At 39.5% G+C, this 25,481-nt stretch overlaps 1 protein-coding gene across 1 annotated transcript in view; it reads right to left on the bottom strand.

Annotated features, from left to right (window-relative positions):
- Window positions 1-3,327: 3,327 nt before the first annotated feature.
- LOC149454008 (contactin-5-like) overlaps window positions 3,328-25,481 on the bottom strand; it is a gene marked incomplete at its 3' end in the record, with an annotated part of 1,251,777 nt that continues 1,229,623 nt past the window's right edge. Inside the window, exons 8-9 of the mRNA XM_089687921.1 lie at window positions 6,408-6,531; window positions 3,328-3,503 (exon numbers count right to left, since the gene is read on the bottom strand). Coding sequence (XP_089544047.1) covers window positions 3,328-3,503; window positions 6,408-6,531 — 300 coding nt within the window. The remainder of the gene's footprint in view (window positions 3,504-6,407; window positions 6,532-25,481) is intronic.

A 25,481-nucleotide genomic window follows, 5' to 3' on the forward strand; every position in this document is an offset into this window, starting at 1 on the left:
TTCCCAAACGCTATAGGAGTGTTTGGCAAGCGTTGGTAAAACAGCCAAGTGTGAACGAGCCTAAAGGAATGTTTGCATAAAAGTGCATATATATATATATATATATATATATATATATAAATATTAACATATATATAAATATAAACATGTGTCTTATTACAGCTGTCAGCCCATAAAAACAGAATTACAAACCATGCTAATCTTAAAAAGGTCATAATTGCACTCTTCTCAGCTAAAAATACTGAATTTTTAAGAATTGCTATGGTTACAACTATTTTTTTTTTGTTATGAGGCTACTCTTATCAGAGCAATTTGGAGCAGCTAGCAATCAGACCTTTTAAAAGAAATCAAATAATAGAAATAGGAAAAGCGAGGGTACATTATAGAGGGGCGACCTTTAAACCAGTAATCTTGGATAGCCAAATCCTAAATTAAATTCTGAGAACATAGAAATGTACCTTGTGAATACTAAGTATGTGCAATAAGAACCACTTCAGGTTATTTTAAAGAGACACGGGTATTATAAAGTATGAGTTGAAAATTATTGTATTATAGAGGTCTTAAAACTCTGGTATTTAAAGGGGCTGGACATAGGCAAACACCTCAATAGAGTTCTACAAATTAGTGGTTTTTGTCAAAAAGTAACTAGAAAATATTGTACTTTTTTCTTCTGCTTCTTATAAAAAAAAAATACATCTATGTTGACTTAGCACTAGCTAAAAATATTTTTGGGGCAAAACAATCAATCCTCCAGAATTGCATTCCTTCTATCAAGGCATTTGGTTATTAGCACAACTCTTCCCAAGAGCCAACCCACTGCTTGTATCAGGAGCTCTTAAAGTGGAACTAAACCCTCCTATCCTTTTCAGCCAAGGAAGCTGCCATCTTAGCCTCTGTTTGATCTGCATATGCTATGGTGCTGTACATGTGATCAGTTATGACACCAGCCATTAGATAGAATGACAGTTCAATTGTGAACAGAAGCAACTGTGACAGTTATCATTCATGGCATGCCTTGAATGTAACTGTTTCAGGAAGCAGTCAAATCGTTTGGGTTTAGTTCCACTTTAAGAGGAGTACTTCTACTCCACCTGACTGACATTACTTCATTTTGATAAGCCTGAAATAGGTAAATTCAGTCTGGAAATTACATGGCTGATTGAAGGGTTGTGGCCTCAGGGTTGAAGGCTCTTGAGACGAGTACTGGGGCAGGGTGCTTTGATGTCTTCAGTACCCTGCCAACCTCTCCCAACAAACATGATCTTCCTGCACAGAGATCCAGTAATGATGTCACTTGGTCTAAAGGAAGCTTTATAATGAACACAGAAATATTTTATTTAAAAATGTCATTAGCATTTTAAAGGAAGTAGAAAGGAGGACCCAAGGAAGGCAAAAATAAGCATTTTAGCTCTGCAGCAATGTTTTGTTGGGAAAAATGTATGCAAGACAGAAGAGAAAAAAAGTGCTGGAGCACTGTAGTCCAGCACTGGATTTTTTTAGCTTTTTTTTTTTTTTTTTTTACACAGTATTTGAAATGATGGGTTCTCCAGTGAAAAAGTATAGAGAAGCTACTGGTTGCATGATGAGCTCTTCAGTGCAAAAGTATAGAGCAGCTACTGGATGCTTGATGAGCTCTCCAGTGCAAAAGCAAAGAGAAGCTGCTGGAAGTCTTGGGTTTATGGGCCAGGGTCAATGGGCTTGTTTCTTCAAAACTGCTACTCTCTCCATACAAGTCTATAGGAATGCAAAAGCAGTTTGAAGCAGGTTAACTGCAAGAAAAATGTACCTGACCTGAATTTTATTCTGGACGATCTCTAAATAATCTCAAACTGATGTCTAAAGCCTGTTGCATTTGTTCATTGAAGTCCATTGATACTGGTCATACTGGTGTTGTATAAAACCCTAATAGAGGTAAAATAGGACTGTATAACTTTAGCACAGACGCACCATTTTCTAGATGGAAATACTTTTAGAAACATCCAGTAATAAGCTGCAGACTGGTTATGCTGTTTAACATGTATCTCATATTAAAGAACCCTAACAGCCTAAGGAATTAAAATGTATGTTCCTTCAAAGAACGGCTCAGTAGGAGAGCGGCAGATAATAGGCCATTCTCTGTCTTCGGGTGACAATTACCAGTATAAACACATTGTATAATGTATTAGATTTGCTGGGCTTGTTTAAGTTGCATTTTACTTTCTGTGTGAAGCCACTAATGGCATAAAGAAAAGTTACAGTAAATGATTTGTAGCTCAGCTAGACCAAATATCTGAGACAAACAATTGGAGAGATGGAGACCATATCTTCTAATAACGCAAGAGCCACAATGAAATGAAATAAATTGCCCATTGCCAGCTTAGCTGTTTGCTAGATTAAAAAATATAATATATGAATTATTAAAAATGGAATAACATAAACATATTATTAATATTAAAAAAGGACTGCAAGCCCAGTAATGCTGGTCATATCATAGTTATCTTTAGTCATGCAGTAGTGTGATCTTCTTGGAGCCCAAACAGTGTCCATACTAGGAGCAAGGGTATTGCCTTGGCTTATGCAGAAACCAACTTATATAAAGTTGGCATTTACCTATGAACTCAGATAATGCTGTCAAAAGGATTATTTAAACAACTGCAGCAATGCCTGGATTTGTCCTTATGACCAGTAATAATAATATTAAAATAATAATAGAACATACATTAAATACAAATTAAATTAATTACATAAAAAAAAATAATAATAATAATATGCACACTTTTTAAATTAATTATTTAATTTTTTTATGCCTGTTAATATACCTGTTATTTTTTGTCACTTTTTATCATGACACGGTTCCCAACCATGTGATCACTGATAGCCAATTGTTTAAAAAAAAAACCTGCCTCCTCAGCTGCCACTGTGTCTTACATAGAGATAAGGACACGGACAACAGCAGTTGACAGGCTGTATCTGTTGAAAAAAAATAAGGAAATACATTTTATATATATATATTTGGGTTTTTTAATATATTTATTTATTTATTTATTTTTTTACTATAAGCTTTCAAGTGTAAGTTGCATTCTTTAAACATGTATGTACATTTGACAACTTATAATAAAAACCAATGCACCAGATAATGGCTTTATATGTCCTTAAACATACTGTAAAAATATTTAGGTAGGCAGATTGGTTATAAAGCAATTACTATATCAAGTTAACCAAACCATACTGACGCTGCTAAATTTGGTCTAACTAAGTTTCAATGACCTCTGGTCAAACTACTTTAATTTCCTAAAACAATTTCTAAAACTTCTATTTGCTCTAAGTACCAGGGGAAGCATTACTCACATGCAAACTGAAGTGTAGCCTCTCTACTAAGAACTCTGCCCAAGGTGTTTGATGCTATACATTGGTATTGGCCAGAATCCTTCACCTCATTTGGACTGCTGATGATTAAATTTCCATCTATTAGAGTGTAGCGATAATCACTTTCCAAGTCTATTTCTGTTCCATTGCGAAGCCATCTTGAAAAGAAATCATAAATATGGACAAAATGAAAAACAAAGCTTAAGAAGCTTTAAAATGAAATTAAAAACAGCATCTTTATATAGCTAACAATAGAAATTATCATGCATCGCAGTGAGCACGTTCAGAGAAAAGCGATATGAATGATAATGGTAGTGATAAGTATAATTAGTTCAGTAGAATTTATTGTTTGTGGGTGTAATTGGAGAAGAAAAAGCAGCTCTTCCTCCATCTATTTCATACGTTGGGGAAATTTGGTTGCTTATATCTTTCCACAATGCTGATCATACACATTGACAGCTTTATCACAAAGTTGAAAAAAATAATTGCATTGACGTGGACAGTTCACAGTCGTGACTATCTGCCACTCATGTTTATGATCAGTTCCTGTGTATGCATGGCAAAACAATCTAAACTGCAGTAGGAATTAATCAAAATCACCTTTTGACTGGCATTACAGTGTTATCATTTGATTTTGGCCATAAATGTAATCATTTAGAAGTAAACCATGACACAATTGAATCTGTTTGTGGTACTGTGCTATGGACATTTCAATTCCATGTCATCCTATTACCGGTTTTCAAAAGTTTGACCAGCATTGCATTGCCATTCACACAAGCGTACTGTCGTGTATTGTTATTACAATCTGGCATTCACTGAAAAAAAAAGATCTTTTTCATATTTATTTGAGTTTGATGGAGTTATTAATGTCTTTAATTTGTAAGGGCAGTAAGCCATACCAAGCTCTTGAACTGGTCTGACTTTAGCAGAGTAAATTGTAATTTGTCCAAATGGTTAATGGCACTTTAGAATAAATCTATATTAAATAAGGTCTTCCTCGATGTGAGAAGGACTATCTTCATTTAGGATGGTGTTCTGTTTTACCAAATGTGACATTCAATAGCCCAGTTAGATCACTGTGTATACTGTGACGCATTGCAGGGTCAAAACTAACTTTTAACTAGACATTTGACATCGGACTAGACGAGACATCAAGTGGAGACTTGTGGAGCTTCCAGCTTGTGGAGCTTTTTTGCTGCATGTCTAACGTGTGATCAACTGATTGGAGGTCTACTAGGACTGAGTTTTCCCGTGTGTGCAACAATTTACCTTGATCAGTTTGTATTTACAGGGACTCAGTATTGATGAGGTTTGTCCATCCAGTGAATAATGGACAGATTTTCAATTGTGTACCCCTCTTGTAGCACACCAAATACTTGCCCTGGTCAGGGTGAAATCAGGACCAGCTGGCTCTAAACTAGTTCATATGCCTTTAATTTGATCACATTGAATCTATATATATGGTTCCTTTATAGGATGATAGATTGTATCCCCTGAGGAAGCCCGAATGGGCAAAACATGTCAGGATACATCACACAATGTATGTTAAATCATTGGGAACTATGATATGTGAAATTGTACACTATCAAAAAAACTCCCTCCAATTTGCTTTGTTTTTAACATACAGTTGTCTTTTTAAAAATCTTTTTTGTAATAAAGAATTGTGGATGATCTTATCTTTGAAACTTTTTCTTGTCTATTTAATGTTGGGGATGCGGTGCTACGATCCCTCTATGTGCCTCCGTTCCTTTAGCTAATTACTAGTTTGTATAAATGACAATTTTAATGGCCAAGAATCACCAGTCTGATTTGATGCGTTCTGTGCTTGGTACTTGGTAAGCATTCAAGCCTTCAGTTATGCAAGTCTAATAATCAACACCTGTACCAGACATCATGACACCATGAAAGGGGGAATTTTTTAATTAGAATTGTGTGGATTCACAAATTTTCACACAACCCATCCTGTTCTTGGGCAATCATTACCTGCCTTGATAAATTGCATCATGGTGCTTGAGATAGGAAATAAATGTTGGGGGATGTTTATGACTCTTATTAGAGCTGAGGAAGACACTTGTCCAGTTGAATGTGACTATCTACTTCTGGCTGCGTTAAATAGCCCTGATCATATGGGAAGTAATATATCAAACTCATTTCAGGCAGTCTTTCCTCAGCCTGAAAATGCTGAATATGAGGCCAAGAGGCCACTCTCTGGTAGACTCTAATTCTAATACTTTACATATTTGATGTAAAACAAGTAAGCAGCAGCCAAAATCATAATTCCTGACAACCATACTTGTTTTAGGTCAATGACACAAAAAGAAGACATGAACCACTCGATTGGCAAAGAAGCCAGATGACTAGTATTTTTAGAAAGACTTCTGTCAATGGGCTTTTGTTTGTTTCAAACAGGTTTTTCATTCCCGTATAACCCACTTGAAAGGAGGTCAATTGCAGGTCAGAAGAAAGTAAGCTACAGGTCACATGCACCTGTCAGTGAATTTTGAATGATCACAGAAGCATCTAAATCTGATGTCAAATGGATGCTATTGACAAAAGCCCAAAGCCCAGCAACACAGAACCCTATTTTTTTCAGTTCAGATGGGTGGGCTGAATGGACAAACTGCTGAACCTAGAGATGCACACACCACGCTTGCCTGCCCCTCTTGTATTTTTCTATTGTCTGATAGAAATGTATGGGGTTGGATCTATGAACAAGCACCAACACTACACAGAAGTGTACGAGCTTTGCATTTCAGAATGACTAAGCATTGGGCTATGACCAGAAGGTTTGGGAGGCTTCAGAAGGTATGCCCACCTCTAGATGTTTACACAATATACCTGCAGCAATTTGCCCTTTTTCTTCTCAATGACAGAGTCTCATTAAAAACTAATGTACAGTAATGGTGACTTTTGCATGGCTAATAGTAAAGGTTACATGCAGGTCATTTATTTTAAGTTATTACTTTGCATTTACAAAGCTGTTGGATATGAGATGATCATGAATAACTAATGGTAAATGCAAGACGTATCTGCAATGGAACATTCATAGTCAGTGTATGTACCTATAACTCGGGCCAGGAAATCCTCTCGCCTCACAATTAAGTGCCACTTTCTTCTCTCCAGAATCCATGGGGAATATTACATTTTCTGGCTCTTGGACAAACACTGGTCCATAATCCACACTCTCTGAAAGAATGAAAATCTACCCGTTAAAAACACAAAATACTACTTGGTACTTGCACTGCAACATTGATCAGGGTAGATACAAATAGAGTTGCACCGATTAAACATGACAGAGAAAAAAACTTTAAAGTTTAGTACAAATTACAGCTTTGATCACAGTCATTATTTATTTTTTACAAAAAAATATACAAAATGCTACTCTTTAGATCTTATGTTTTTCCTTAGCGGTCTTTGATGTTCATGAGGTTTAGATTATTATATTGAGTCTTGAAATGAAACATACAGCTGGAACAGTTATGAAAACAGATATATTTTAAAAAAACATAACCCTTCCAGTTTATATAACATTCTCAGGTATATAGATGTCACACTGCTGATGCACACATTAGTTGGTTGTATGATAATGAAAGCAGAACTCAGGCCAAACAGATAAATACAGTTGCAAAACAAATCCAATGTGTTAAAGCAGAACTGTAAGCTAATAACAGTTTTCTCAAAGTATGGTCATTAAACTGGAAAAAGGGAGGCTTCAATGACCAGTGTCATCACAACTGGAAGCAGCAAGGAGGAAGATTGCAGGACTTTGCACTAAGAAGACAATTTTAATTATTTTTTACCTTCCCAGATCTAGGCATTAAATACAGTTTTGTAGTTCTAAAATTATTTTATTTTGTCATTATTTTAGATACCAGGAGGGCTTACTAGTCTTTTATTTATTACATTACTGATTGTATTTCCCCGTTTCTCTTTCCTTTAAATCATGAATATTTAGCACAAAAGAACAATACACATGTCTAATGTGTCCAAGTTGTACATGCTTGAAAGGAAAATTAGTTTAAAGTATACTAGGTATGATATTAAATATAGAAGAGAGATAGTATTACAGATATATTCCTAATTCACTGGTCAGTAATAGACAAATGTTCAAAATTTAACATCTGATTATACAGTTTGGCCTGGAGATTGAAGAGGTTAACACCTAGCTGTTAACGGGTTTCTGACAAGGTCTTGTAAGATTGTTGCTATACACGTAAACCTAGACAACTGTCACCTCACTGGGGGCAAGCCATTGGGTCCTTTCAACACTCTACAGCTGCCGGGCTCTGAACTGTCTGCAATCATTTGTCATTTTCCAAAGATTAGAAGGAATATATTTTAATCTATCATCTCTTAAAACCCATCTCTTCAGGGAAGCCTACCCCACCCTCACCTAACAGCCATTCTCCCTCATTCCTCCCACTACTTCATCCCCCTCAGCCACTTCATTCCCCTCAGCCACTTCATATTGTTCCACTACCCCCTCCCTCCTAGATTGTAAGCTTGAAAGAGTAGGGCCCTCTTACCCCTCGTACCCTGTCTGTTTTTGTTGTACTGTGCCATGTATTGTGCCCCTATTGTACAGCGCTGAGCAAACCCTTTGGCGCTATATAAACTCGATGTAATAATAATAATCATAAATCCCAAAATATTAGTCATATGGAGATGAAAAGAATTCCTTCTGATAGTACGAACTGTAAGCCACATGCAGGTGCAAACATTTCCCAGAAACATGTTATATTTAAGCTCTACACATGCCTCGAAAACACCATCGACCTTCTGTCCAGGAAAGCTTGCAAGGCCTGGTGCTCTGACTTGCAACTCCAACTTTCGCCAAAAGACTGTGATCACATTTACGAACATATACACAAACGGTCCATATGTGTGTCTACACAAGAAAACAATTTTAAACTATACTCTAGATGGTATAGAGATCCATCCCTGCTTCACAAATTTGACCCTAACATCTCAGATTCGTGTTGGAGATGTCACCAAGCGACGGGTACACTCTTGCATATCTGGTGGGACTGCCCATTTCTGCAGCCTTTCTGGGAGAAAATCCAACCCATAATCACACAAGTAACCACGTACTCATTAGACCTCTCCCCCGCACAATTCTTGCTCCACCATTCCACGCTTCCATTTAGGACGTACCGTAAATCATTTGCCATGCACATGGTCAACGCGGCAAAACAGTGTATCCCAGTCCACTGGCGCTCAACACATGTTCCCACTATCCAAGAATGATTTGCTAGGATCAACAAAATAGAGGAAATGGAGGAACTGATCTCTGTAGCAAAAGAACATCCCAAGAGATTCAGGAAGACTTGGGCTTGTTGGAGCCGTTTCAAAACCACCACTACCTATCGCCTCTTAGTTCATGAACAGCCTATACCCCCCGACTGAATGATTAGACACTATGCTGTATTAGGGAACGCCCTGTCCTTTGAAGACTCATTTGGTGCATATCTGGATGGGCTGAGACTCGGCATCGTGGCCTTCATTTCGGATTCTTGACTCACGAGCTGCCTTTTTGACCGATCCTGCACGTATTGCATCCTACAATATATGACTATCTTTGTGGCTCGTACAAAATTATATGAATTATTCTATCCATAACTATTCACTTTAACATCCCCTTTTTCAAAAAAATTTTATTCCTCCCCCCCCACCTACCTCACGTTCCCATCTCTTTCGCTAGCTATGCTCTTTTCTTTTCTGACTTTTCTTTATCTCAAGCTTTCTTTTACGCCTTCATTATTCCATCAGTGGGGAGCATGAGCTTAGCTGACCACAGAGCTATAGATGTGACTTAGAAGGGGCCATGTCTGATCTCTACAATGAGACCACTGCTTCCACACAGTGAGCAAGGGCCCCACTCTGCAGCTTTTGGCAGGATTTTCTACCCAAAATCTGACTGTTTTATAAAGAAAACACCACTGAACACCTTTTCTTCAGAAACATCTACAATATATGTAGCTTATTTAAACTGAAGATTCAGTTGGGTTTTAAATAGGGTTAGGTGAGAGCTGTTGCCAAGCTCTTATCTAGCAATAAAAAAAAAAGTTTTTGTGTTCAAAGACTTAAAAGCCACACACCTCCCATTCCTGATTGCTCAGCATAAGGAGCATGAATTGAAAATGTAGAAACAACTTGTGCAGTGTCTTACTCTGCTTTAGAATACTGTGATCTTACCTTTCGTGTGTCATTCACGTTCAGTATAGATCGTACATCCATTTAGTCCCATTGGCTACTACTCACATATAAACACAGTGATTTCAACTACGGTAACTGCATCCATCACACTGCATCTTTTTTATAATAATTATGAGACTTGTAAGAGGACATAAAAATGTAGCAATATAATATGCAATGCGCCAACCCTGTCACCTAAAGATTAAAAAGAGATGTCTTGCCATGTGACAGACTGGCTATATTCTGAAATAGATATTTATTGCTGTTTACAACATGGAATTTCAAAGCACTTAAAGGCTCATTGAAGCAACAAGTACTATGGTTTACATTACTTTTCTGAAAGCTACAAGACCACTTTGCTGTGGAGACAAATAAAGGATTCAATGGTGCTCAGTGTGGAAAATATCAGGCTATCAATTACACATTAGCACTTTCAAGAATAGGACATTTAGGAAAACATGCCTTTTTAAGGATCTGTCCACCCAAAAAATATTTGTTATTAGTTGAGTCTGAAGAGTTAAACCTCTTATCCATTTCTTGTATGCCTTGGGAAGTCTGCTATTGATATTTGTTTGTGCTGCGGCGAATAATTAGGAGTCCTACTCATCCTCTCGAATGTTTATTCTTTATTATAAAGAATGCAACAGGAGAAAATGCAACCCCACCAAGGTGGGAGAGGGATGCTACAACCTTCAAGGTGGATGGGAATAAGGCATTTTGGCAGAGAGATCCTATTGCTTGAGTTCCAAACTGATATGAGAAGCCAGTGGAGAAGTTCAAATGTTGTGCTTTAAAAGATAAGTTCACTTTTTAACAAAAAATAATAAATACACTTTTTTTTTGCAGGGAGCCCGGGAAGCATTGCACTAGCGATCAACAGATTGCTGGTGCCATGCAGGACTCCTGCAGACCTGTCAGTGTATCTGTGTGCTCATACCTCGTACAGGCAAGCAGATACACTCTGACAGGAAGAATCAATGAACTACCACAGTGTTCAACAGTACTGTGGTCATTTATTGAGAACTACAAGCCGACAGCCGCACAGGCTTTCATAACTTGCAGTTTTCCCATTTACAAATTACTGTGAAGTTACGCGTCTGGGCAGGCAGAATGCTGCACAGCCATGTTTTTCTAAAATTGTGATTGCTAGCAGGGGCAAGAAGATCCCCCACTAGCTGTCACAACAGGAGAGCGGGGGCTGGTCCTTTTGCAACATTTCATATGGGTGGAACATGTAACATGTTACAAAAGGTGAACTTATCCTTTAAAGTGTTACTAAACCCACAACAGTAAAATCAGTCTGTATATGCAGTAAAGCATGCTTGTTATACTCACTGTGGAACCTAAGGGGTTAATACTCTGCATTGTGTAAAAAGGCTGTTTGATCCTGACTTCTCTGCCCCGCCTCTGGTTGAAAGGACCACCTGATGAAGACTGAATCCGTAGTCACATGCTCAGTTTGGTGCGTATTGCTAGAGAGGGTTTTTTTTTTTCTTGGAAGAGCGCATGTGATCAGCACAGGGCCAATCAGCACTGTCCAGGCAGAGGATCAGGACTTTCACAACCTCCTAAAGCAGATAGAAAACTCCTCCTACAAGCTTTAACCAGTGCTCTGCTGAAGTCACAAGACTGCTCTGACCACTGATGAGAAAAGGTATTTAGCAGTTTATATTTACAAAAATAATTGCATTTCCATGTTGTGTGTACTGTGGGAGACCAGATATAGTGAATGCAGGGTCCTGAGTTTAGTATCACTTTAAGGGTCCATTCACATCAGATGTTCTGGTATGTGTTGATCAACGCAGGCCAGTGCATTTACAATGTTAAAGCAATGTATTTTAATTGGAGCACTTCTCACCAATGCATTAAACAGGCCCTACTTTTTTTAGTGCAAGGCATGTAAATCCATGTAAATGCACCACAACATGCATAAATGCAAGAGTCAAAAGTCTTGTGAAGTCTCCTGTACAAATAAAGCCTAGCGAAGTTAAAGTGATTGTAAAGGCAAAAATGTTATTATTTAAAAGAAACAAACATAGTATACTTATCTGCTCTGTGCAGTGGTTTTGCACAGAGCAGCCCTGATCCTCCCCTTCTTGGGTCCCCCACCGGCACTCCTGTCCCCTCCACCTGCCAAGTTCAGAATGAACCTAGAGGTGTACATATCTGTACCAGGCACCACACCAAATTGGAAGAGAAATGCCAAAATCGGCAAGTTGGGTGGGAACAAGGAAATATATCAGAGGTTTCCTATTGCTGGAGTCCCTAATTTCATAAGACATCAGTGGCAAAGTCAATACTCTGTGCTTTAAGGGTCCATTCACACCATTTGCACTAGCATGTATTGATCAATAAGCAAACAAACAAAACATTAATCCTCATTTTGGAAAGAAAGGCCCTCAAGATAACTCAGTCCAAATGGAGGTCCAAATGGACATCTCTTCAATATTCTCATGGGGATTAACTGGAAGTCTCCATCTCTGACACCCTCTACTGCACGCACTGTAGTGGCCTTTCTGGCTTCTTCAGTACGGAGGAAACCAATACTGAAAAACAAGCATAGTAAGGAGGTGCACCTGCCTAAAGCATTAACATGAGACTCTTTGTTGAATATATGTAAAATAAATGCCACGTACTCACAAATGGAATTAAGAAGTGCATAAACCGATTCTCATCAAACCATCAGAAGCATATCTACCAGATAGGGCGCAGATTGCGCTTTTCAAGGGTGATGACCTTGCTCTCAGTAAGAGGGCATCGCCCTTGAAACACGTAAGCTAAGACCCAGCTGGTGTACATATGTCCAATGGTTTGATGAGAATTAGTTTATGCACTTGATCTTAACTCCATTTGTGAGTACATTGGCATTTATTTTATATATTCAATAAAGGCTCTCACAGTAATGTATTGGTGAATGACTGAGCATATACATTGTAAAAGCAATGCATTTCATTTGGGGCAGTTCACACCAGTGCACTGAACAGGCACTACTGAATGTAACACGTATAAATTAATGTAAGAAATGCATGTAAATCCTATCTATCACAATGCTCCTTCAGTGTTACCTATAATGCTGCCACCTCCCCCTCAATCCCCCTCTCTGTTGGGGTCCCCCAAGGTTCTGTCCTCGGGACCCTTCTCTTCTCCATCTACACCTCCTCCCTTGGTCAACTCCCACGACTTCAACTACCCTCTCTTTGCCGATGACACCCAAATCTATCTCTCTACCCCCCGCCCCACCCCTTCAGTCTCCGCCCGAATCACTAGCCTCCCGAACGTCATATCAGACTGGATGTCACCCCATTTCCTCAAATTAAACCTTGCCAAAACCAAGCTCTTAGTTTTCCCCCCAGCCCGCGCCCCCCCCCCCCCCGACTTCTCCATCATGACCAACAATGCCACCATCAGCCCCACCCCGCAAGCCAGAGTACAAGGTGTCATTCTAGACTCCAATCTGTCTTTCCAGCCCCAGGTCCAATCGCTGACAAACTCATGCAGACTCCACCTCCGCAACATCTCCAAAATGCGCACGTTCCTAACTTCAGAAACTACAAAGCAACTCATTCACTCCCTTATTATATCACGACTTGACTACTTAGATAAATAAATAGTGTGGCGCTCTAAAATAGATATAAAAATATATATATATAAATATAACCATTTATAATACGTGACCAAATAAATAAGTGACCAATTCATAAAGTGAAATAATAAAAGTATATCAAAAAGATATAAATAAATACCTCAAGTGATCTAAATAATATACCTAGTGTCTCCAAGTCTTGTTGGTGCATAAAAGACATAACATAAAGTGATCATATATAATTATATCCTATATAAAGTGAACAACGTGCTAAAGTGCCAAAAAAGTGTATAAAAACATATATTTCAATTCTTGAATATTCTTAAAACACTCAGTCCATCAAGTGATAACCGAATCATGTGATGTGTAGTGATGAAAAATGGTGATTTGTGTCAAACTCCTCTCCTACAGGTGGCTAAATTGCCTCCTCACCTCCTCCCGGTGACCACTAAGGGCCAGCAGGCTTGCAGGATCACCCTGGATCCTTATTCCACAAAAGACCAGCAGCTTTTCTCCTTCTTTTTTTGTGAGACTCCTGTTTCTCTCACTCCACCAGGATATTTCTGAAGGACAATGACTCACCAGTCCAGTGAGTCAAAAAAGAGAATGCCCTCTAAGTGCAGTAGTTAATGACTCCTTTATTTGCAAAAAAGTATAGAGTGACAACACTCACATTTTCTGCCAGTCCACCCTCCTCACCGATGTGTGGGTGTACTCCATGTGCATGGGACTTCCTAGGTGTAGCAAGATGGCGTCAAACGCCGGAAATGCGTCACCGCGCACCGGAAACTGCGGACTCGCGAACTTGACTACTGTAACTCCCTCCTCACCGGCCTACCTCAACACAGGCTATCCCCGCTTCAGTCTATCCTGAATTCTGCGGCCAGACTCATCCACCTTACTAACCGCTCCGTATGCGCCACCCCCCTCTGCCAATCCCTCCACTGGCTTCCGATTGCCCAACGCATAAAATTCAAACTATTAACATTGACGTACAAAGCTGTTCATAACACTACCCCAAACTACATCACTGACCTGATATCCATCTACCACCCAAACCTTACTCTCCACTCCTCACAAGACCTAGTTCCCTGGTCTCCTCCTCCCATGCCCGTCTCCAGGACTTCTCCAGGGCTTCCCCCATCCTCTGGAACTCACTACCCCAATCCATCAGACTGTCACCTACTCTCCTCACCTTTAGGTGCACCCTGAAAACCCATCTCTTCAGAGAAGCCTACCCCGCCCTCACCTAATTGCCCATCTCCTCTGCTCTTCCCACTACTCCATCTGTCAGGAATGGACTTGCCAGTAATGGTGGGACTCACCTGCCTTGTGGGCTGCAGTACCAGGGCTGGCCAGCGGGTGCTCCCAGCAATCAGAGACTCAACCCTGCAGCCAGCCAAACACCTGAAGTTGATCATGCAGGTGTATTTAAGGGATGGCCAGACCTGCAGTCTCTGCCTTGGTGTGTGGTTTTCCTGGGCCCTGTATCTTGTTCCTGCATTCCTGTTCCTGGTCCTGTCTATGTCTGATTCGTTGCTGACCCTGCCTGATCCGGACCTCTGCTGACTTCTCCTGTTTTATCCCTGGCTTGTGACCCCGACCATTCTCTGCCTGACCCCCTGTACCTACCTGCCCGATTGTTATTGACCCGGCCTGCCTGACGACGCTTGCATTGTATGTACTGTTATCTGTGGGTGGTTTGGTTTGCTTCGTTTGCACTGTGTTATGTTTTAGTATTGCACTGCGTTTATGTTTGTATTGTTAGTCTTTAATAAATTATATTGTTAATAACTTATCTGAAGCCTGCGTTTCCCTGCGTCAGTCACATACCTCTGGTCACACCCTGGAGCCCTGACACCATCCCCCACAGCTATTTCCTCCTGTACCACGCTCCCCTCCCTCCTAGATTGTAAGCTCCAAGGAGCAGGGCCCTCGAACCCCTCGTGTATTGTATTGTATTGTTACTGTGCTGTCTCGTGTATTGTCTCCCATTATAATGTACAGCGCTGAGCAAACTGTTGGTGCTATCTAAATACTGTATAATAATAATGTAAGCACACTGCAACATGCATAAGCACAAGCATCAAAATAGTCTGTTGAAGTTTTTTTCTTACAAATAAAGCTTGGTGAAAAAATGTTTTAGAACAATGTGGTGCATTTAAAAATGCAATGTAGCATGTCAATGTATATTGCATACACGGAGTTGTAATTGAACCCTTAATATCACTTTAACAAAATGACTGAATCTAGAGGTGCATACACTTGTAGCAAGCACCCCAGCAAGGTGAGAGAGATGCTGGGGTGCTTGCTACAAGTGTATGCACCTCTAGATTCAATCCTTTGTTAAAGTGACATTAAGGGTTCATTCACATGAATGACACAGCCTTCAAAGAACTATGAAAGAAAGATCCCCTTGCTGAAGTCCCAAACTAATATAAGAAGCCAGTGAAGTAATAAACTCAAATGCAAATGTAGTTGCGGTTAATACATTTGTGCATTAAATGTCACTTTAACAAAAAAATGTCACTTAAAAAAAACAAAATCGGTCTGTATATGCAGTAAAGCATGCTTGTTATACTCACTGTGGAAAATAAGGGGTTAATCATCTGCATTGTGTAAAAATGCTGTTTGATCCTGTCTTCTCTGATTCTCTTCTTCTACTGTCCCCAATCCATCTCCTGACAGAACAGAGTGTTGGGGGCAAGCTGCACATGCTCAGTTTGGATTGCATTGCTAGAAAGTTGTTTTTTTCTTGCAAGAGGGCATATGATCAGCAAAGGGCCAATCAGCTCTGTCAAGACAGAGGGTCAGGGGTTATGCAGCCTCATAGGACAACCAGGGGAGAATGAAAACTCCTTTCGACAAGCTTTAACCAGTGCAGTACTGAACACTGATAGAAGTCACAAGACTGCTCTAACTGCTGATGAGAAAAGGTATTTAGCAGTTTATATTTACTAAAATACTTTCATTTTCATGTTCTGTGTACTCCGGGAGACCAGATATAGTGAAAACAGGGTCCTGGGTTTAGTAACACTTTAACAGATGGCTTTGTTGGCCTTCCTCTTCCGAATAAAGCAGTTAGAGGATACTAACAGAAAGAATGACTGACTGAACACAAAAAAAAAAGTTTTCCAATGGTCTTTCTAAAAGCTTGTTTTCTACAAAAGCTCCTCTTTAATTGTTTGAATTGTCAAGAAAGCACCACACAAGGTACACAGCTAATGATGATAAATAACTGTGCAGTACGCAACATAGATATGTAAGTTTACACTTGTGATAACATTGTTTCATGGCTGTAAGTAATTACATGACTATCCATATTCATTGTACATTCACTTTCCTTGTACTTAAGGTGCTGACTCTTCAAGGTCTTTCAATTAACCTATATTACTGCACAAGGAGCCAGTCTAATCCCTAATCAGTTCTGAGAACTCAGAAACAGAGCTCGCAGTGTGTGGACAACTGTTTTAAAAGTAGTTCAGTCATTTTAATTTGGTTAGACTTTTGTGTATCCAATTACTATTTTGAATTTCTAACCGCACCAGAGAGTGCAGTGCGGGAAGGGAACACTGTGCTTATCTCCCCTCTGGAACTGACTGCCAGATGAGGAAAGAACATGGAAACCATTGCTGTAAACCATGGGATATTAACTGCAGAACTCAGACATCAGTAAAAGTGTCTATGGTCTTGAGATGATTTTCTCTCAATCCTGGCAATTAGGGTAGAATTGGGAATCGCGTTTATGTTTGTCGGCATTTTGTTAGCTTTTCAGGAACCCCCCTGGTGAACTGGGGGAAGATTTAATTGGCCTGGGTGGATTTTTTCCCCCAATGAGATATGTCAGCTCTTGACAGCTAAATATCTTTAAATGAAATAAAATTGGCGAGGATATCACCTTTTCTGCCTTACAGTTGAAAAATGAACCTCACCAGAAAATCTCACTGGACCAGAAAATCACAATTAAAAAAATGAGACCTTATTAACCCTTAAACTTAATTCTTAAGCTGACCCCCACCTCCACAAACCAAACCCTTTATTAAAGGATCAGTCCATATAAACATTGATATTTGATATTGTTAGGACCTGGGGGTCTCAGTCATCCCTAGGCTTCTTATTTTGGATACTCCTAAAGTGAGATTCTCCTCCCATTCCTGACTAAAGTCTTCCTATTGTTTGGGTTTTACCTCCCATCTTTGCATATATCTGCATCTCCTATTACATCCACAAGCTAAAAAAAATAGAATATCTAACAAGTACAGCGTCACGGAGCACAGCAGCGCAGCCAATTAATTTGGTTGTATGACAAACACAATGGGCCGACTCATATTTTATTCGGGCTTCCTCCACCAAATATCAACAAAACTGCTGTTAAGCTGCTCAACTATATTCTAATGGCACCTAGGTGTCTGATTGCTTTGAAATGCAAGCAGACATTACCCCCCTTCCCGAGTACATCTTTACAAATGTATCCATGATGTTTAAAATATGGAATATTTGACTGCTCGCTTAAATAATAAACGTTCACAATTTAATGGCATCCTTGGAATCTTTTGAAGTCACGATCATATTCTTAATGCCTCATTATGTTGCTTTGGCCAATATGGAGTTTGCTGATGGTACCCGGTCATGGGAATGTTACCATTATCTTCTCTTGCTCCTTCTCTTTTTTATTTCTCTATTTTTTCTCCTTTCATTTATTCTTTTTTGTGATTTAATTGGGGCAGCTACAATATTTGATATATCTCAGAATTTGTCCACTTTCTTTTACAAAAGAGCCATCATAGGTTGATAGTTTCTTATTTGTTTTTTTATTTCCTTTTTTAGTGCAATGGCATTCTTTGTCATGCCACTGCCATGTGATTGATGTGTGTATTTTACATAACTGACTTGTACTTTCTGGGTCATGACCAGTCCTTAGGACAATCCTATGGACTTTGTTCTTGGTATATGTGCGGCCTTATTCTCTACTCATTGGAAATATGTGTTTTTTAATGGTGTGTTTTGTCTTTATTTCATTCCTTGTCTATTTTAAAAGTTTAAATAGTAAAAGAAAGTTTAAAAAAAAAAGAATGTACACCATTTTAGGTAATCTGAAAAGGCTTCTTTACTGCATACATAACCAGGGAGGAAGGATCAGGGGATGCAGAGTTTTATGGAAATTAATTTCCTGCGGCATTGGACAAAATTAGAATATATTCTGCTGATGAACATTACTAGAAATATCTGTAGATCTGTCTTTTTTCATCCACTTTTTACTAGAACTATTTTTTGTTTGCCTCTATGTTGTCATCTTGAAATATTTAAACTATCACACACAAAGGCCATACTCTGAATGGTCTAGGGTTGTTAGTGGTGTACCCCAAGGTTCAGTGTTGGGACCCTTACTGTTTAATATATTTATAAATGATATAGGGTCTGAGATTAAAAATACAATTTCAGTGTTTGCAGATGATACCAAGCTGTGCAGTGGAATAATGTCCTTACAGGATGCCTCCAACTTACAAGCCGACCTCAATGCACTGTTTAATTGGGCAACTATGTGGGGGCTAAGAATATGCATGCATCATACATACTAGGGGCTAGGGGGGTACAACTGGGGGAATCAATGGTGGAGAAGGATCTGGGAGTTCTGGTAGATCACAAGCTTAATAATGGCATGCAATGCCAAGCTGTGGTTTCTAAAGCAAGCAAAATCCTCTCTTGTATTAAAAGAGGTATAGACTCCAGAGAGAGAGATATCATATTACCCCCGTACAAATCATTAGTAAGACCTCATCTGGAATATGCAGTTCAATTTTGGTCACCAATTCACATAAAGAACATTGGGGAACTGAAGAATGTGCAGAGAAGGGCAACCAAACTGATAAGAGGCATGGAGGAGATCAGCTATGAGGAAAGATTAGAGGAACTGAATTTATTTTCTCTTGAGAAGAGGAGATTAAGGGGGAATATGATCAACATGTATAAATACATCAGTGGTTCATATAGTGAACTCGGTGTAGAATTATTCACCCTGAAGTCATCACAGAGGACAAGGGGGCAATCTTTACATCTGGAGGAAAATAAATTTAATCTCCAAATACGGAAAGGTTTCTTCACAGTAAGAGCTGTGAAAATGTGGAATAGACTCCCTCAAGAGTTGGTTCTGGCCAGGTCAGTGGATTGCTTTAAAAAAGGCTTGGATTCTTCCTTGGATACACAGAATATAACTGGTTACTAACAGTTATAGGTAATGTTGATCCAGGGAATATTCGATTGCCTCTCGGGGGATCAGGAAGGAATTTTTTCCCTGCAGGACCGAATTGGATCATGCTTTGCTTTTTTTTTTGCCTTCCTCTGGATCAACGGTGGGTGTAGGATTCTAACTTTTTTTTTATGGTTGAACTGGATGGACTTTTTTTCAGCCAGACTAACTAGGTAATTATGTAATATATGAGCATTACCTATAGCAGAAAGCATAAATTCAGCATAATATTTTACATATTGTTTGAACAGTAGAAACTAGGGATGCAATAGAAAAAAAGAAGATAGAAGAAATTCCATCTGCAGGGAGAGAAAGAAAGAGTGTCACCCCACTCAAAATTCATAACCATAGGGATCCTGGTATTCATTTTAAAGATCCAGTACATTTCCCTCTCTTCCTCGAAAGAGTAAAAAAATATTGTGGTAATCTGTGCAATAAATTAAGATTGCAGTGACAACATCATTGTGCGGCAGCTTTTCTTTTTCTCCAGTAGAAACCATTGTTACAGATTAGGACATCCTCTCTGGTATGGAAGATAGACCATTCAGACAACCAACCAAAATTCTTGTGAATCTTATGTCTAGGGATTCAGCTGCAATTCTTACAGGCTGCCTAGAATTATTACAATTATATAACCCAATGTGTGAAATTAATAAGCATTATTTATCTACTAATCAATGTAAAAAGTATATAATTGAGCTAATATTGGTTAACGTAGGATAACAAGGTTTAATAAACATTAACTTTACATCAAGTCATTCTGTTCCAGAATAGTATAATTAAAAGCCTTCTTAATGCCAAATTCTGTATCTTTGGCTCAAAACGAGAAATGTCAAGTACCTCTTTGTGAATTCTCGAGAGTTTCCATTTTATCTACACTCACACAGGCTGTAACAAGTTCCACTTGCGTTATGTAGGTTGTAGTACTTAGGTTCCAACAGCCTTTCATTCTAAACATTTCCCCCAAGCTTTGCTATAAATTGATATCGAACTGACATAGTACAAGTTCTGTATATCTAAACAGGTCTCCGAGGCATACTCCAGCAATAACTTCTCCAACACAAGCAAAACAAGGCAATATTCTTCAAAAACACAGAATGATAAGAAAAAAACACAGCCATTTACCGGGTTGGATTCTTTTCCTTGTGCTTTATTTTAAGAGATATTATAACCAAATTGAACATGAAAGATTAGAATTGCCATCAATGTGTGTATAATTTAAGAGAACACTGTTTGCTGTACAGAATTGACAAAACATATATAACTGTCCTATATGACCACTCTGAGGCTGCTGTCATGTTCTAAAACTGCCATTATTTAATACAGAAAAGAAGTATATTATTTACTGGGGCGCATGGAGACAGTATATTTCTTGCACAGGAGTCCCCAGATACCTCATATTCCCCATTCCTCTGCTTTATATTTGGCTCAATTCTTTTTCAGATATCTGCAGAGCTTGAGGTACAGTTTCAGAAACACCCAGCAAAAGCATTGTCTGTCTCAAAGGATCCCACCCCATTAGAGGGTAGTATGCAAGCAAGAGGGTTAAAAGACGAAATAAATGTACAAAACAAAAAAAATTGCAAACAGGCAACCTTTTTATTGCAGGAGAGACATGCAATGCCTTTTTTACAATATAGTACACTTACTTACCTATTCACAGTCCTATGTGAAAAATGGAAGTGTGGCGGGATAACTGCACTCCTGAGCAAGTACGGGAGTGATGTCATCCAGCACCGGCCAATCAAAATGGCTGAAGACCAGTGCCTGGAAGAACCAAGGAAGAAGAATCCGGTGCCAGTGAGGAAACTTGCAGGCATCAGACCAGCGGAACGAAGGTACGCGTGGTTTTAGTGTAAAGGATAGTGTGAGGGTCAAGGTTATAGAAAAGGTCAACGTGAGGGCTACAGGGAGGGTTAGCATTAGCATTATAGCAAGGGATACAATGAGGGATTACAGGGTGGGTTAACATTAGGCGTAGTGTGAGGGTTGTAGAAAAGCTTAGTGTGCAGGTTACAAGGAGGGTCAATGCTGGGGTTACAGGGAGAGTTAGTGTTAGGATTACAGGGAGGGATAGAATGAGTGATACAAGTCAATACCAGTGTTACAGTAGATAGAGCTTGGACTACAGGGTGTGTTGGTGTTAGGGTTACAAGAGTTGGTGCTTGAGTTAAAGGAGGATTAGTGACAGTGTTACAGCAGAAAGTCATGCTTTGGTTACTTGGAGGGCCACTATAACTACTACTAGTAGTGTTAGGGTTACAGGAGTTAGTTCTAGGGTTACAGGGATAGTATAGTTACAGGGTTAGTGTTAGGTTTACATGGAGAGTATAGTTATAGGGTTAATAGTAGGGTTACATGGACAGTATAGTTACAGGGTTAGTATTATGGTTACAGGGGGCTTAGAGTTACAAGAAGGTCTAATGTCAACGTTACAGTGAAAAGTAAAACTCAGGGTACAATGTGGGCTACTATAAGGGTTGCAAGAACGTTTAGTGTTATTGTTAAAGGAGTTACTGTTATGGTTGCAAGAAGGGTTAATGTTAGGGTCACCATTAGGGTTAGTGTAAGGGGGAATTCAAAGATAGAGTATGCCTATCAGATTTGGTAGCTCTGCAGCAAAAGATACCACCCAATGGCATAAGATAATTGCTTAGGTTTACATTTCAGACTTCTCATCACTGTGGTTTTGATGTCAACGTAATGATTTTCCTAGGAGCTTTCAGACATCTCCAGCTTACCAAGGTTCCAGTACATCTTGCAGGTGTAAGTGCAATATTTAATCTTTATAGATGAATGGGGGTTGGGAAATCCATACATGGTTTTTAATACAAAAGTACAGTATCTCACAAAAGTGAGTACACCCCTCACAATTTTGTAAATATTTTATTATTTCTTTTCATGTGACAACACTGAAGAAATGACACTTTGCTACAATGTAAAGTAGTGAGTGTACAGCTTGTATAACAGTGTAAATTTGTTGTCCCTTCAAAATAACTCAACACACAGCCATTAATGTCTAAACCACTGGCAACAAAAGTGAGTACACTCCTAAGTGAAAATGTCCAAATTGGGCCCAATTAGCCATTTTCCCTCCCTGGTGTCATGTGACTCGTTAGTGTTACAAGGTCTCAGGAGTGAATGGAGAGCAGGTGTCTTAAATTTGGTGTTATCGCTCTCATACTGGTCACTGGAAGTTCAACATGTCACCTCATGGCAAAGAACTCTCAGAGGATCTAAAAAAAAAGAATTGTTTCTCTACATAAAGATGGCCTAGGCTATAAGAAGATTGCCAAGACCCTGAAACTGAGCTGCAGCATGGTGGCCAAGACCATACAGCGGTTTAACAGGACAGATTCCACTCAGAACAGGCCTCGCTATGGTCGACCAAAGAAGTTGAGTGCACGTGCTCAGCATCATATCCAGAGACTGTCTTTGGGAAATTGCATTGCTGCAGAGGTTGAAGGAGTGGGGGTCAGCCTGTCAGTGCTCAGACCATACACCGCACACTGCATCAAATTGGTCTGCATGGCTGTTGTCCCAGAAGGAAGCCTCTTCTAAAGATGATGCACAAGAAAACCCCGCAAACAGTTTGTTGAAGACAAACAGACTAAGCACATGGATTATTGGAACCATGTCCTGTGGTCTGATGAGACCAAGATAAACTTATTTGGTTCAGATGGTGTCAAGCGTGTGTGGTGGCAATCAGGTGAGGAGTACAAAGTTAAGTGCGTCTTGCCTACAGTAAAGCATGGTGATGGGAGTGTCATGGTCTGGGGCTGCATGAGTGCTGCCAGTACTGGGGAGCTACAGTTCATTGAGGGAACCATGAATGCCAACATGTACTGTGACATACTGAAGCAGAGCATGATCCCCTTTCTTCGGAGACTGGGCCCCAGGGCAGCATTCCAACATGCTGACGACTCTAAACACACCTCCAAGACCACCACTGCCTTGCTAAAGAAGCTGAGGATAAAGGCGGTGGACTGGCCAAGCATGTCTTCAGACCTAAACCCTATTGAGCATCTGTGCGGCATCCTCAAATGGAAGGTGGAGGAGCGCAAGGTCTCTAGCATCCACCAGCTCCGTGATGTCGTCATGGAGGAGTGGAAGAGGACTCCAGCGGCAAGCTGTGAAGCTCTGGTGATCTCCATACCCAAGAGGGTTAAGGCAGTGCTGGAAAATAATGGTGGCCACACAAAATATTGACACTTTGGGCCCAATTTGGACATTTTCACTTAGGGGTGTACTCACTTTTGTTACCAGCGGTTTAGACATTAATGGCTGTGTGTTGAGTTATTTTGAGGGGACAGAAAATTTACACTGTTATACAAGCTGTACACTCACTACTTTACATTGTAGCAAAGTGTCATTTCTTCAGTGTTGTCACATGAAAAGATAGAATAAAATATTTACAAAAATGTGAGGGGTGTATTCACTTCTGTGAGATACTGTACACCTGCACTTTAATTATTTTTTACTTATACTCCAATTTCTACTTAGGGCTCGTTCACACTTGACTTTATTTCTAACTCTTGCCAAACTCCCCTATACCATTTGACAGGCATTTGGGAAGCGTTTTTAATGCTCCCCAAACGAACCGTGCGCAGTTTTGAGGCGGTTGATAGGCGTTTGCCAAGCGTTAAAATAAACTGCTTTTCCAAGCAGTTTATTAAAAATCATCTTCCCACTTCTACTACACAGTGCTTTTTGAGATCTATAGTAGAAGGAGCCTATTTGTCCCATTATATGGCTACAGTCTCAAACGACAGCTCCAAGGATTCTCAGTGCTCTGCATAGAAGTCTATGGGCTTCCTTGCCTTTAGCTCTCCCCCTGCTGGCTGAGAGGAGAAGGGTGCAGCATAACATCAATATCTTAATAGAGGGAGAGAAGAATACATTTTAATGTCTCCTCCATATTGCTGTAGCCCAGCACCTGACTACATAAGAAAAATATAATACTAAAAGGTTTTTCTTTTTTTCTACTGTACTAACCAGATTCAAACTTGCCCGGGAAGTTTGAATGTGATTGGTGTAGTAGAGATAGAATAAGTAACATAGCATAAGCGTTAGGAAATACACTCCTACTGCTCTCATGTTGACCCTGAGATCTGGTTTGTATGTGTCTTTTTCCAGAGGACACCAAGATGGAGCTAGCATCAGATTTTTTTTATGTTAAGTGTGTGCATTCTAAGGAACATAAAGAGTGCTATGAAAAAGTATTTCCCCCCTTCCTGATTTTGTTTTGCATATTTGACATGCTTAAAAGATTCAAATCATCAAACAAATTTTAATATTACACAGATAAGCTGAGTAAAATACAAAATGATGATTTAATTTCTTAAGAGAAAAAAAGCTATCCAAGCCTGCTTGGCCCTATGTGAAAAAGTGATTGCCTCCTAAACCTAATAACTGGTTGTGCCACCATTGGCAGCAACAACTTCAATTAGGTGTTTGGGATAACTGGCAATGAGTCTTTCACATCACTGTGGAGGAATTTTGGCCCACTCTCCTTTGCAGAACTGTATTAATTCAGCCACACTATAGGGTTATGCCCCAGCATCTCAATCAGATTTAGGTCTGGACTTTGACTAGGCCACTTCAAAACCTTAATTTTGTTTTTGTTTTGGATTTTTTTTTTTAGCAATTCAGAGGTGGAATTGCTGGTGTGTTTTGGATCATTGTCCTGCTGCATAACCCAACTGCGTTTGAGCGTAAGGTCACAAACTGATAGCCAGATATTCTCCTCTAGGATTTTCTGGTACATCACAGAATTCGTGGTTCCATCAATTATGGCAAGTCGTCCAGGTCCTGAAGCCGCAAAGCAGCCCCAGACCATCACACTACCAACACCATGTGTGACTGTTGGTATGATGTTCTTTTTATGAAATTCTGTGTTACTTTTACGCCAGATGTAATGGGACAAACCCATTCCAGAAAGTTCAACTTTTGTCTCATCAGTCCACAGAATATTTGTACAAAAGTCTCGGAGATAATCAAGATGTTTTTGGCAAATGTGAGACAAGCCTTTGTGTTCTTTTTGGTCAGCAGTGGCTTTCACCTTGGAACTCTACCATGGATGCCATTTTTATCTAGTCTCTTTCTTATTGT

Source organism: Staurois parvus, unplaced genomic scaffold (genome assembly GCF_062004578.1).
Source record: "Staurois parvus isolate SC_StPar_1 unplaced genomic scaffold, SC_StPar_1.0 ptg000440l, whole genome shotgun sequence".
NCBI classification, from domain to species: domain Eukaryota; kingdom Metazoa; phylum Chordata; class Amphibia; order Anura; family Ranidae; genus Staurois; species Staurois parvus.